Source organism: Malurus melanocephalus, unplaced genomic scaffold, assembly GCF_030028575.1.
Source record: "Malurus melanocephalus ecotype Western Australia unplaced genomic scaffold, MMel_1.1 scaffold_337, whole genome shotgun sequence".
NCBI lineage: Eukaryota > Metazoa > Chordata > Aves > Passeriformes > Maluridae > Malurus > Malurus melanocephalus.
Window position 1 is genome coordinate 45,878 of NW_026623569.1, and position 15,559 is coordinate 61,436.

Below are 15,559 nucleotides of genomic sequence, written 5' to 3' on the forward strand. Positions count from 1 at the left end.
CTGAGAATATGTTCCTTTCATGCCATGTGAAATCTAATTGAAAAAGAATCTGAAAATGCCATTAAAGAAATAAGTTCAAATGATATGCCACTGCACTCTGGTTCTGTAAGTAATATCCAGGTTAATGTGGTAAGATGGGRAAGAGGTATTGCAAAGCAGTAAACAGTATGCATGGTATCAACTATATATTCTCAAGAAAAAAATAAAAAAAGGGAATTGCTTCATTGCTGTGATCTGCAAAGTGCAGTGTATTCTCCAGTGCAGAACAACTTCTAGCTATATAATGTTTTCTAAGGTTCAGTGTCATCAACTGCATGAGTTCCTACTTCCTACAAGTCTTCAGATACTATTTCATAATGTCTTCTTCATAGTRTCTCCTACCATGCTATAGTGTTGGCATAGATAGTGCTATGACTTCTTCTCAGTGAGGTTCATTTCTACTTATAAATATTTTTTTCATAAGCCTTCATTAGTTTTTTGTTAGCTTGCAATCCCCAAGCCTAAAAAAAATGATGTTTCTTTGTRTTAACATGACATATAATGTCATAATGTCACACAGTTCTTTTCTGTTCTGTAATTTAAMGACAAGATTGACTCCAGCTGATTATTATTAAGCTTTTGCTGACTTTGGCAATTTCAGTGGCATTTTTATGTAATGTAAGGGTCCATATGGACTTGACAGCTGCTAAGCAAAAATCTGTGTTCATAAGAAACTGACCTTTATATTTTATCTCCTTCTTAACTGGGACTTCAGAATTTAAAAATAAAAAGTGGTCATGGAGATAAATTGAATAAAACCAGTAATATTCTGCCTACTCTATGATGTATTTGTAAAGTCATTTTCATCCTGTAAGACAGAACAGAAAATCTATTCCTCCAAAGCAGATTTCTGAGTCTTGTGTAAAATGACATTTCTTATCTGACATGTGTAGATACAGCTTTACACCCTTAAGGAACTAGATTCAGATTCATACTATTTTTTTGTGATAGTCTGTCACTGCAACACAAAAATTACACTATCTGACTCTGTGTGTTACTTTATGATTTACTGTGAATGTATGTCTATGCACTGGTTAACAAATGTTACAAGAAGTTGTATATAATTTAATGCTTTCTGTCATCTGGTTTCTTTCCGTAAATTCCAACCAGTCTTTTGCTTTAACACTGCATATTGGAAAACATGAAGATGCATTTTGAAATTGTTTTATTGTAGCTTTTCAGAATTGGTTGGTAGGATTTGTGATGGGAACACAGTTTGCTGAATATGTTATATTTCTCTTTTTGTATCTCAAGCTACAACAACATAAACACTGCATGCTAAAGCACAGTAAATCTTGTATTGTTGAAGCACATATAAAACTTATTATCAATATAATACATTTTAGAAGTCTAGGAAGAAYAGATAATCCACTGAATGAATCTCTAGCAAAGAAAGAGCCTCACTTAACTGCTATATCATTGTAGATAATAGTCAGTCATGGGCAAAAATCAATGTTTTCCTCAGCAAAAACATGTTTTTATTCTTTTTCTTTATAATAGTTTCCTCTTACTAATATTACAAACATCATTTATTGGTATATTGTAACTTTACTTTCATAGGATGTGCTCCATTAATTGAGAAACAATTAGTGTAGTCAGTGGACGATGAAAAGTTGTCTTCTTATTAATAGCACATATGTTGTTGCTTTCACCTAGGTTGTTTGGTGCTTAGTTCCAGCTAGAGTGGTATCTGAGCCAGCAGCATAGCAATGGTAGAGAATTTTAAAGATGCTTGGGGCTAGCCAAGATTTAGAGTATGTATTAGCTCCYTCCATTGTGCTGTGAATGCTTAATTGGGATAACATTTCTTTATGCTTATGTAATTAATCAAATTAAAGAAAGCACCTAAGTTACCTATTAGGATGCAGTATTTTGGTCTGATACCTAAAGTTATTGTGGCAAGGAATTTCACAGAGACAGTTTAATTAGTCAAATAACTTTMTGAAAGGAAGCTGTAGCCAGGTGGGGGTTGGTCTCTTCTCCCATACCACAAGTGACAGGACAAGAGGACGTGGCCTCAGGCTGTGCTGGGGGAGGTTCAGGTTGGACATGAGGAAGAATTTTTCACTGAAAGCATTGGAACAGAGGGAAGTGGTGGAGTCACCATGCCTGGAAGTGTTCAAGAAACAGCCGGGTGTGGCATTTAGTGCAGTGGCTGTAATGCTGGTGCTCAGTCAGCGGGTGGACTCGGTGATCTTGGAGGTCTTTTCCAACTTTCATGATTCTGTGATTCTATACTGTAATTAATATCAGAGGTTTTGGGTTTTTTTTTTTGTTTTTTTTTCCCAACTGAAAGTAGCCATATATGAGAAAGAGAAAAGTAGTCTACTTGAAGCAAGAAAAATTATTCAAGGACAAACTATTTGGATCATTGTAGATAAAATTAAGCTTTGCAGGGGTTTTTAAGGAAGATTAATTTGCAATATTTTTAGGGGCTTATGGAGAAAAATGGAGGACTCAATGAGGAATTTCACTCCTTTATCTTTAAAATAAAAAATATTGACAGCTCTTTAAAAATATGATGAAAATTATGTTGAAAATTTAAAATAGAACCAGTGTTTCATTTCTCAGAGACAGTTATAAAGTTTAGTATGCAAGACCTGCTGTATTTCATACTCTATATAAAGCAAAACAGCAGGATTCTTTGACCAAGAAATATTTAAACAAAACAGGGTTTTTTCATTACTCAGGTATTCATCTGCTCTGATATTTGTTTTCTACCTGAAGCTGACTGTAGTCCTGTATTTTCAACACAAAATATTTTCTATTACAACTAGTTATGATACCATGATTAAAGTATTTTAATTGCAAGTCAGGAATAAACAGATTATATTTAAGACTGATGGCAAAGAAACACAAACCAATATGATTAATTTTTTAAACTAGGGAGTTTATAGCTKTTTGAAATGGAGACTCTCCTTCAAGGATGTTTTCAAATAGTGCATATTTTCATCCTTCAGTTTTCTTCAGTAATATGTTTATATAGCTTGTTTAATTCCACTGGAATCAGGTTTGCATAATTTCATTTAATCATAAGAATTTTAGCTTGATGGTGTACAGGAAATACCCTTTTTTCTTGAGAAGAGTTTGGCAAAAGCTTAGTTGTATTTCTAGCTGCTGTTGAACAGTTAGGTCACTTAACCTTTGAGAGTTAACAGAAATTGTCTCATCTGCATTTTTAACTGTTTTTAGGACCAGGCTGAAAAYTTATATTCAAGTTCAGAAGAAGTTTTAGCCATGTGTGCAGCTTTCCCTCATATTCTTGAAAATTATACCCTTTGCAGTGTGAYGGGAGAATCTTTGTCTTAATTAAAAAACATAATTCCAGTTGGCAAATGGCCATGATCATGAATTAATGTTCATGCATCTAGCATTCATTCACATTTTGGTAATGCAGTATTTAAATCTCATTCTATTAGCAAGTTTCCTGTATAATACAATAGCACTCTATTATATGTTCATCAGCTATGGTATGAAATTCTCATCACAAAAGATGACATTGGTAAAAGACGGTCAAACTGTTCATTTCTCTGCATAGCTCTGTAATTTCCACAGTTGTGCTGAGTCTGTTTGCATTGACAGGCTCTCAAACCCTTTCATTCTTCTTTGCCTACCTGGTTTTAAGTTCCTCTGTAAACCAGTGGTCTTTGGTGATTTAATTCAAGCCACAAACACAGCACCACCAATGCTTGGAAATGCTTTACAGGACATGCTTCCTTCCTCTTCCTGGCTTGTGGAGCCTGTGCAGTATACATCAATCCCCACATCCCACAGAAACTTAAAACTGCTGGCTCCTAAATTGCTGCTGTAGTGAGCCTCAGAGGAGCACTGTTCCAGAGCGAGCYGGCATGTGTCAGCTTGCACCAGGAGAGGTGGCATTTTGTCATACTCCTTTGTTCCTTCGTGCTGAACCAGGATACGGTTTTGAGAAGACTCACACATCAGGGAACATTTACCTCTTGTTTAAGTGATGTAAAGGAAAATTGCAAAGTGAGCAGGTACAGAGTTTACTGGAAGGGGAGTGCCTGAAATTCTTCTGGAAATACATTTTGGTTACCATGATTATTAGCCAATGACCTATTTTATGGATGGTGCATTGTATTAGTAAATATTGCACAAGTCTTTTCCTACTAACAGATCACACTTGTTTCAGCAGCCAGCCATTTGGAACACAATAGCTGAAAGATTTGTCAAAGCATGGGAGGGAATTAACAGTATTACAGATATTTTTATTTCTTTTGCACAAAGCACCCATTCTACACTGTTATGCTGTGAAGAAATCTAGCTCTTTATTAATGACAGCTTTATTGAAGGCAAGCTTTCAGAATGAAAATACTAGAAATCCTATTAAAGTGCCATCCATTAAACCATTAAAGCACTCATTAAAACTGTTAGAAGGGCCTTGTTATTCATGAGTTATTGGTCTTTCACACTTCTGAAATGTGTCTGCCAATACCACTCAACTCTTTGTTCCAGCACCGTTATTAAGTCTGAGGAAATACAGATTAACTTTCTTTTGACAAAATGATGCTTTGTGGGAGGATGGTAAGGCCACAAAGTGGTTCAGATTGGTGAAAAAAAMCAGGAAAGATTAAAGTTCAATCCATTTGCCTGATTCTGATAATTTATGYTAACTACGTCTGCATGTAGACCTAAATATTAATGACTAACTTACACCATCTGGCTGTGCATCATACATGCATATGTTTGGGTTTTTTCTTAATATTGAACAGTAGCCTTAGAACCCTTAAACGCTCTGCAGTAAAAAGTGGAAGAATTATACTGAATACTGAACAGTTGAAGCTAAGCTTTAAATTTAAAGTATTCTTAAAAATCTGTAAATTCACATGAAAAGTAGGTTTAATATAGAGATTAAGGTGTTTCTCATCATGGATAAGAATCTTAGACCATCATTTTCTATGTATAAACAAAATTTTCTTTGTATATGCWAAACTGCAGTTTAAACTTACTGTTTACAAGTATTTTTTTAAACGATTATTTATGTCCAGTTTTATTTTTTATAATTTAATGCCAGGGTCCTTCAGTCCAGGCTCAAAACTAGCAGCAATGGTAGACAGCCTGTTTATTTTGGTATTTTCTAGTTTTCTTGTCTAATGTGAAGAGAAAGTGTATGTGACAGCTTACACTGTGAAGTAATTTCCAGAATATTTTGGGGGTGTAGGTAAAAACCTAAAAGATAAGACAGATGGTCTGCTTCAGTAATCTGTCTAGAACAATGCAGAAGTGTGTGCTTCATTCTAGGGCTGTGAACTGTGGTTTAGATAGCATATTTCCATATATGTGTCTCAAAAAATACTATCTAAGGAGTCACAGATATTATAGATGTGCATTATTCCTGGTCAAATAATGTATTTTATTTTAAAAGTTAATTAGAATATAATGCATTAATATGTGGTTAGTATTGTCAGTGCTATATTTGTGTTCCAAATTATTACTAGAATTCTGAGATAAATATATAAAAATTATTTTACAAAGTTCTGAAAACTTGACCTGCAAATATCCTGCATAAGTTTTCTTATTCACCTCCATTAACTGAAAAGGGAAAAGAGGGGAGATTAGTGCTGAGAGAAGTCATTATGTAAATTTTACTACTTTTCAAGTCATATGATGTAGGTGAATTGCTGGCCTGCTGATAAAGAGGTATATTACATGCCTTAAATATAGTATATGTGTATATAACTCTTCTATTCCCAGCACTGATGGAAGAGTGGTCCAAATTCTTTCTCTACACCTTTGAKGAAATAAATAGCACTTTGCAGTAAAGATAAAAATACTTAATGTTTTTAAATTAAGCAGTGTGTACCTGCTTCAAAATCCTTCCAGCCATTCTTCTCAGAGCATGGGAAAACATTACTGGGATGAAAGTAAATTGTAAGGAAAATGAATAAAATTTTACAGAGTAAAATTKTTTCACTTGCTTTATTGAGAAATAAAAATTTCACTTTGCTGTCAGAAAAAGTAATATTTTTGCTGTAGAGGGGTGAAGCCCTACTCTCAAATCAGGTCACTATGTTTGTACTTAAGCACAGCACAGAAGTGATGTCTGCCTTTGCAAGTGGCAGAATATTAGCCGGTGGATAGTTTGTTGTTACTTTACAGGCCGGAAAAAAAAGCCAGCAGGGCTCAAAAAAAAAAAAAAAAAAAAAAAAAAGCCATCACCAGTTTTAGCAATCTCTTAGTTGTTCATTTATTAAGATACTAACTTAATTATAACAAGCTCCTAATACAATTGACATTTTAAGAGCTATTATTCATAATTAAACAAAATTCCAATACAGTGAAGCCAAATTGTTTGCTGTCAAAAATTGTTAGAAGGTTAAAAAATCAGATTCATTCAGAGCTGCATTTAAGAATGCCCTTTGAATTGTTGGTAACACACATAGTGATACAGTTCAAATTAGTCATATCCAAAGCCCGAGTAGAATTTTCATGACCTTGATTGTGCTCCCAAGCATTTAATTTCTTCTTTATTCCTCTAAGAAGTCCCACTTCAGTTCCTTTTGGGAGATGAGCTGCCAGGCACTCTATCTCAGTTACTGTCGGTAAAGCATTATACAAAGGGTGAGCCAGAGCCTGAGCCACCACACTGTACTTCTCTCCATAGCTAGGTAGTGCAGGAGAGCCAATCAGACCCAGCTCCAGAGGACTGTAATGAAAATAAAACTCAGGAAAATTAAGGGGTAATTGTTGTAAAAGTTAATTGAGTCCAGGGTATAAGTTAATAGGATGAGGTACTTGTTTTTCTTAGGTATTTGTCTTCCAAAAGACAAATGTTTCTCTGTCAGGCAGCCAGGGAAAAAATGATTTCTTTTTTTAAGAATAATCTCAGTAAAGAAGCAAAATATTAAATAAATAAATAATAATAAATAAAATAAAATAAATAAATAAATAAATAAATAAATGCTCGAAATATTAAATAAATAAATTATATAAAATATGTAAAGATGCATGATAATGAAGCAGTTTTCAGACTGGCCAATTTTTAATCTAAGAGACAAGTCTTTGTAACATCACATTAATTAACTTCACACATGCTCACTGTCAGGCAATACTTACTCTAATAGATTACAGGTCATATTTTATTCCCACTAACATGAAAGGGATTTGCAGCTGTTGCAACCATGGGAAGAGTCAGTAAAACTGTTGGCTTCATGCTGTAGTGGCAGTATGGATCTTCTGACTTGTGCCATGTTTCTGGTGTACTTACAGAAAATGACCATAGTGTTGGTGAGCTGCCTCATCTAGGTTTATCTGTGTCATCATTGKTTTTTTTTCAGTTTACCTCTAGCTGGCATAGGAAGCTGCCAGTTCTTGCCAGGATTAAGCAGAGGGCATAAACTTTAAACCATGTTTGTGTATTCATATTGATGAAACAATTTTAAGGTCTCTGATGTTACAGAAGGGGAAGGTAAAACAATGGGTGATTATTCACAACATCTCAGTATGAGATGACCTTTYGTATGGCCACTACCATATTGAGCATAAGCAGGTACCATCTGTTACCTATTTTGTATTCACATTGCTTCATACATAGTTCAGCCACAGAGGTAGAAGTGCTAGAGCCTGAAGTCTCCCTAGTGGTGAAGGATGAAGGGATGTGGGGCTTCTGTAATTCCACCCTGGAACATGAAGGAAACAGAAAATAAACAGCGAATCTGGGAGCATGGAGTTTTGTTTATGAATAAGATTAGTTACATTTATGAATAAGATGTCATTAAAATTTCAAATATGCCTGAATTACTTGCTTATTTATGATTCAAGGAAATAAAAAACAAGTTGCTCTCTATGGTTGAAACACAGTTTCCTGAGCAACACTGCTGTCATGTGTTGGCTTGGCATCAAAATAAAAGAACAGAAACATTATTTTTCTTCTGGAAAACTTCCTCAGGAGCCTTTGGAGTTTATTTGTTAAACAGGATGCTGAAATTTTTGAACATGTGCACTTATTAATAAAGAAAAAAAATTTATTCCCCTTTATCCCAATRTTTTTTTGAGAGTTTTGATATCATTTTTTTCTCTCTTAGTGTAGWGCTCCTCACTTGCCAAAACAAGAGAAAAGATAAAAAGATGGATAGTTTGCTTTCCCTGAAGAAAAAACCCTGGATTTTAAAAGTCTATGGTTTAAAGTCTTCATGGAAATTTCAGATACATAAATACAAAATGGTTTATATAATATGATAGATAATATGTTACAATATGTCCTGAAGTAATAATTTTCTTTCAAAAGCAAATTATTTCCAGAGTAAACTATGATAATATAGTTTGTAATCATCATAAATAAAACAATTATGTAGTCCCTAGCTGAAAGTTTCCTTTCCTTTTCTTCTCTTTGTCTTTTGAAGTCTATTGATCCCGGTCAGCAGTTCACATGGGAACACTCTAACCTGGAAGTAAACAAACCAAAGAATAGATATGCGAATGTAATTGCATATGACCATTCTCGTGTTCTACTCTCAGCAATAGAAGGTAAGGAGACCTTTAAAATTAAATTAATTAAACACTAAAATCTAGGATGATTTTACCAATCAATATGTTTATATAGTAATATAAAGTGTTACTTATAGTACTTCCATTAAATTACTGTAATGAAAATCCTTTTCAGATGCTTATTGTCAGTAGTACATTATGAACTTGTATTAAAATATACAGGGTTTCATGTGTAACACTGAATGCATTAGGTTCCTGTGCATATGCCACTGAGTTACCTAAATTAGATTAATATTGCTGTTTATGTATACTAACACTGCAAAGCAAATGTAGCAGTAAGTGTGCATGGGTTGAGGGGTTTGTTGATCAATCAAATTATCAAGATATCTGCTCACTGAGTTTTACTTTTCAAAACCTTAATGCGGGAACAAAAATCAGTTCARCCTCATGTTCTCTGAGGATATTTTTAAAACTCCCTGTAATTTGTTTTCCAAATTTACAGATAATTTACAAATATTTTTGTAAAAATSTTTTTATTTCTAAATAAATTTACAAATAACTTTGAATTTACAAATTTAATTTTTAATTTAAAACTAGAGTTTTTAAATAAATGTCCACATGCAGACACTGTTGGGAGTATCTCACTGACTAAAGAGTGTGATATGGTAAGAGCTTTTCATTAAATTGTTATCTGTCAAAAAGCCTTCCAGAATCTTAAATAATGTAGAGTTTTAACTGAAGCAAACTGCTACTGATAGTCAGGGCTTGGTATTGTGTCTCTTTTAGCAAGCATCAGGATGCTTTCAATAAGAGGATTTTTTTATTTTTCCAATTCTGTCTAACCATTTAACCTGCTTCTTGGGTTGAAGACAAATTTTCAGTTTATTCGGAAAATTATATGCTGTTGACATTCAAGGTCTTAATTTTTGCGGTCATAACATGCTGCAAGTGGAACTGCAAGATATTTTGATTTACAGCTATAAACAGCTGCTTATCTTTGGCTACTCCAGACCTAAAGACTGGGTTTATAGGTGTAATCTATTTAAATATTAGCTGTTTGGTGAAGGAAAATGCAATCCCACTGATGGGTGTTTAGATCTTTCCTCATTTGTTGCAGCTACATACCATAGACTTTGATATCACAGATAAGAGCTTCTCAARTGTATTAGCAAATTTTAGTAATTACCTTGAAGAATTTGCATGTGATAATCTGCTTGTGTTTTTTCCACCTCTGAGGCTCATAGAGCAGTTCTGACGAGACTTTTTTTGCAATGTCCTTACCCTTTTTCATATTGCATTGTAAACAAYATAGAAAATAGAAACCTCAGAAATAAGTTTAATTGACAGAAAGAAGGTTCAAGTTTTTCTTGGGATTTTGTTTGGAAAAAGAGTTGCGTAAAGAGGGAGAGTAGGGGAACAAAAAAACTAAATGCAAACAAATTTATTTGTTAATTTATATATTAGCAAACTGGACTACCATTTTCCCATTTATGTAAACAAGCCATGAAATGTGGTTCTCTTAATAAAATTATTATGTTCAGAGAATGGAAAGAAAATATAAGGGGCAAAATAGAAAATATTGGTCAAATTAATTCAAAGTATTAAATTATGCAATACATTAGACTGTGTTTTTAAATAAGAAATAGTAAAATATGGAAAAGAATTTACATTATAYCTGGAAAGGACTGGATAAATTAAGGAGTGAGGACATAATATAGTTAAACTGTAATGTTTGATTCCCTTATTTAAAGTAAGAAATATCATGGTGAGGCTGAAATTTATAAATCTTTAACAGTCATTGACCCTAAACAGAGAAAAATATTATAGCTTTTTGTAATAATAGTGTTAGATGTAAAACCACAAATGGGATTTTGACCCATTTGGTGATTTGAAGGATTTTAAATATTTTCTAAATCTTTAGATTATGGTGAAAAGAGCATATGGTRAATAAATCAAATATTAAATGCCTCTTTATAAAATGATACATTGAAAACCAAAATAATTTAGTATATAGTTATCCTCTTAAAAATTTTTATTCCTGGGATTTTACATGATTGTGTTGCTGAAATTTTGTGTGCCTACCCTTGTAAGTTTAATACRTTGGTCTTAACATTTATTATTAAGTACTTCTCTTTCAGGTTTTAAGTCAGCATTTCTGATATGAAAATGCACAGTCTGGGCAGCACTTTATTCAATTGACATCTGTGGTTTTTTTCATGCTACTAGGGAAATCACTTTGGAATATTACTTAAAAATATATATTCTTCTTTATAAATGTAACTACACAACTTAATCACTACTTAAATTTGGACTGCATTATATTTTATTACAACTATTTGGAGAATATTTGGCTAGATTTTGCATATAGGCCTTATCCCCATTTCTTTGGTGGCCATTAGAAAACTAGTATTATTTGTGAGGTTAGAGTAATAACTGTGCTCTTTGTAATGAGAAGAGCTCCACTTTACACCTGGACAATTGCTTCCTGTTTAAGAACAAGTACTTATGAAGAAAATACAAGCTTCTGTCAAACTGTAATCTTACACTGATGCATACTTTGCCTCTTTACAGTGTTGCAGAAATGTGGAATATTGTAACTGGTGCTTGGAATGAGACACAAGGCCAGTTTTTATGCAGTTACACAACTCAGGAGCCTATTCTAAGTGATTACTAGAAATTCTTAAGAAGCAATTAGAAGAGATTGAAATGACTTCTTTCTGACTGTTGATAATGTCAAATTGTTAAAAATTGTGTTAGCCCTGAAACACAAGGCTCACTAAAACCTTCAAAGTATTTMTTTTGATGCCTTTCAATAGTCCTGTTCAAACCTGGTTTTGAATACTCACAAAGTTGGCCTCTGTAATTACATGCAGCATGGAGTTACACAACATAATTGCTCACTTCACAGGAATATTTGTTTTAACACTGTTTAACACAAGATATGCCTTTGGAGGGAAAACTCAGATTGTATGAAGTAATTTGATTTTCCTCCTGAAAGAAAATCATAATTCGTGAAATTTTGTTCCCACATTTTTGAAATCTGATTGTGATCTTGAAATCAGCTCATATTGTGCTGTCTTTGGCTGTTTCCGAGATGGACACTTGGAATTTTAAAGTATCATGACAGAATGTTGGAATGTAGTGAAGTTTATAATATGCATCTAAATGGATTTAAGGAAGAGATTTAAAGAGAAATAGATCAAGCTAAAACAGCTAGATCTGTGATCTTAAACCTCTAAGACGTAAATAAAAATGAGGGGGGGACCCCATAGAAAACATTCTGCATTTTAAAAAGTTTTGCCAGTTATTTTAGGAGCTACCCAGTCTGCTTAAGTGGCATGCATGTGCATAATGCTAGTTATTAAAAGAAAAAAAATACCATATTTCAGCCAGGTAATTTTTTTAATGGGATATTTAGTGATTTTAAAATGCTGTTAACACTAGAAGGATCTGCCTGTTTTATAAGTGGTAAAGAAAGAAAAGGCAAGAAGCTGCTAATATTCTTATTTGTCTGATGGCCAGCTGCCAGTTAATCAGCTTTGAATGTGCAGACCATCACTGTTAGATTTAGAAATTGTTTGGAGTGATATAAAGACTGGAAAACCTACTGAAGAGTCCTGACATATACAAATTATTTGCCTCTCACATTACATTTATGTTGCCTTCTCCTAACAATACATACATGTAGAGTAACTGTATGGCCCCTCACCCTAAAAGCCTGGAGTGCCTTAAAAACAACAAAAGTATTTCARTGATGAGTAGCAGGGTACAGAAAGATCAGTGAAGTAGATTTCACAGTGTTAGAGCCTCTGAAATAGATTGCATAGAGTCGACTTCATAGTGGCTGTCTCAACAACAATGCTGAGACAAATTGTAGGTGTATGAGTCTACGGATACTGTTATATTTGTAATTTAAATGCTGCCATTCTTGATAGCCTTGAAATCTGCTCAAATCTGTACATAGCCATACTTTCTATTGGGGAAAACTTTAGGAAAACATCCAGTGGCTTTTCTCTTGACTGACTAATAAAGATTTGGTACCTATCTACTGTGCACACTTATACTGAAACTGGGTATTGCAGGAAACACCAAACCAGATACCATTTCATTTTATATTAGTAGAGGTGCTCATTAGTCCTTTTAATGCATCATTTAGAGTATAAATTAATAGTCCTATTCAAGAAAAYATTCCTTTGATTGTTAACTGCTGAGTTCTCAGGGTTAAAGAGTTGACGAATCACTAAACCATGTTGCAGGCAGCTGTAATCACGGAGATGATGTCAAGTTAGATTTCAGTATCTGCTTTGCAGTCTTGTGCAACATACTGCTGTCTGCACATACTGCCATGTATGGTGGGTAGTGCCCTAGTGCAATGCTGCTACCTATATCTCTGAGGCAGAGAGACAGAACAATCTGTTTATTTTCATTCTGTACTTCTTAATACTAGACAGCTTTTAGACCAAAACAAAACAAGTTCATGCTTCCTTTCTCTTTCTGCTAGTCTCCTTTTACTAGTTTCTCATCTCACCGTGGAGCTTCCAAGTGTCTCATCTTGTCTATAGATTTTCTACACTCTTAGGTCTTAGTTTGCACACCTACATTTCACTTTTCTCGCCTTTTTTTTTTTCTTTCAAATAGTTCTCTTCTCTCCTCTAACCAATCCCTTTCTTTTTCATGCCTAATTCTGCATCTTCTGCCGATCCCTTTTTGACAATGCCTTCATTTCATTATTCTCTATAACACAATATTTCTCTTTGAGACTCCATATCATTCATCCTTTCCCTCTTCACCAGGCTCTCATAGTTCCTCCTAACAGTCTATTCACAATCCAGCTATTTATAGGGTTTTTTTTTTTTTCCTGACATTGCTTTTTCCTTTTACCTTACTTTGTTATGAATCTTCCTCAGTCCTTGTGAAAWGCCTTCATTGTACAAATATTCAGTACTAGAGTACCTTCGCTGGTCTTGTTCTACTTCATATTTCAGTAAGTTCTTAAAGCACAGATTTGTGCTTAGACCATTTCAATTTGATGACTTTTTTAGCTATATAGATTTTATGTTATGAAAACATACACGTAAACAGTTGATACTGGCACCTAGCACCTGTTCATTGATCAAGGAATGCCAGTTGATGTAATTTTCAGCAAAGCTTTTGATACCTTCTCTCATGGTATATGTTACCCAGCATACCGCTGGGTCAACATGTCATGTGGGCAGCTGGCTCACAGGTCAGGCACAAAGGGCTGTAGTGAATGGGATAACCACAGACTGGGAACCATTCACTAATGGGGTTCTGTAGGGTTCCACCTTAGGGCCAGTGCTCCTCAACATGTTCACAAATTACTTGAGTGCAGTATTGGAAAGGATGCTGAGCATGTTACTAATCATGCACATGATACAAAATAGAGAAAAGCTGTTGACTCCCTTAACACWGAGGCCCTGCAGAGATTTCTCGACAAATTAGGGGTCAGGGCAATCAACAGCCCCATTAAGTTCAACGAGAGAAAGTGCTGGATTCTGCACCTGGGATGGGGCAACCATGGAAGCACGGACAGACTGGGGAACTGGATGCTGGAGAGCAGTGCTGCAGAAAAGGACCTGGGGGAAGCTGGACATGAGCCAGCAATACCCTGGCAGCCARGAGGGCCAACCATGTCCCAGGGGACATTGAGCACAGCATCACCAGCTTTCACAACCCATGGCAGGGGCCACATTGTCACTGTAAATTCTCATGAGGCTGAACAAAGGCTCTTCCACGAGTCAGGGCTGCTGCGCTTTTATTGTAGATTTGCCTTAACTCTGGCAATCAGACCACTATTTAGAATAAAAATGTGTTGGCTATCAAACCCCTGATTTTGTACAGTACACTTAAATAGTTCCCAGCTTCTAAAATAAACTCCTGAAATGTGCTGGCTAACAAGCCACAATACACCTCCACAATCCCCCCACTCCTGCAGTGAAATTCTGTGTGGAGTATGGGGTAGAATATGACAGCTGTGCTTTGACCAGACAAGGCAAGAGAAAGAGGGAACAAAAAAATATCACCAGTCCTTAGGCCCCACATTKATCCTGCCATGTGAATGGTGCAGAGCTGGGCTTGAACGACAAAGAAAGCAAAGGAGAAAGAGATGAAAAGAGATGATATTGAGGGACATGATCTGCATCCTTTTATAATTAACCTGGTTCATGCCTCTTACATGAATTAGATTTTCTGCACTATTTTGTTCAGATATGCACAATGAGCCTGCAGTTTTTGCTCTGACACTGTTCTAAACACCAGACATTGATTTAAACCAATAGCACAACTTCATCAGCACCCTGAGTTCATCGTGGTATTTTTCCAACTTGTTTACAAGCGTGACAGAATTTAATCCCATTACTTCACACTATTTATGACTTAAAAGCACATGTCTTAAGGAAGCAGCACAGAAACAAAGCTTTATAGTTTAATTTGTTTTCAATAGAAAGGCTGTTCAGTGCTGAGCCTTTGTAAAGGCTTGAAATAATTTCATTATTTGATTTCRGTTTGTGAATAAAACGTGAAGTCTAATTAAAGTTATTTAAGATTATAACTCTCTTCAGGAAATCAAGTAGTTCCTAAGGTCTACATTATTAGCCTTGTGGATCTGAGTCTATGTTGCAGTAAGCTGTGCTGTCATCTCAGCTCATGAGTTTTCAGCATAAATTGAGATCAGTACAGTTCATGAGTTTTTTAATCTTTTGCACTTTAATTGTGGCATTGGCTAATTTTATTTAATTGCTCATTCAGTTTTACTCTATAACAACTAAACTTCTTTGTTCTCTTGAGATACTTGAAAATGGATTGTCTTTTATGCTGAACTACTCATTCGATTCTTCCCCCATTGTGCTCAACTCCTGTCTGACTAAATAAGGATATTGCAGACTCTGGTCATTCATCACCATAGTTGAAAATGCTACTGGAAAATAGTTATGGTAGAATCATGGTTCAGGAGCTTGGTCTTTAACTGACTTCTTGTGCAGAAACTGTGTCTACTTTTGCAAAACTTGTAAAAGTTAGGTTATACAGCACAAATTACCCTAAATTTGCACTT

The 15,559-nt window shown here is 34.8% G+C and overlaps 1 protein-coding gene across 1 annotated transcript in view; it reads left to right on the plus strand.

The window, feature by feature from the left end:
* The window catches only part of LOC130580469 (receptor-type tyrosine-protein phosphatase delta), a 115,367-nt gene that overhangs the window by 45,499 nt on the left and 54,309 nt on the right, over nucleotides 1–15,559 (plus strand). Inside the window, exon 11 of the mRNA XM_057377989.1 lies at nucleotides 8,403–8,526. Coding sequence (XP_057233972.1) covers nucleotides 8,403–8,526 — 124 coding nt within the window. The remainder of the gene's footprint in view (nucleotides 1–8,402; nucleotides 8,527–15,559) is intronic.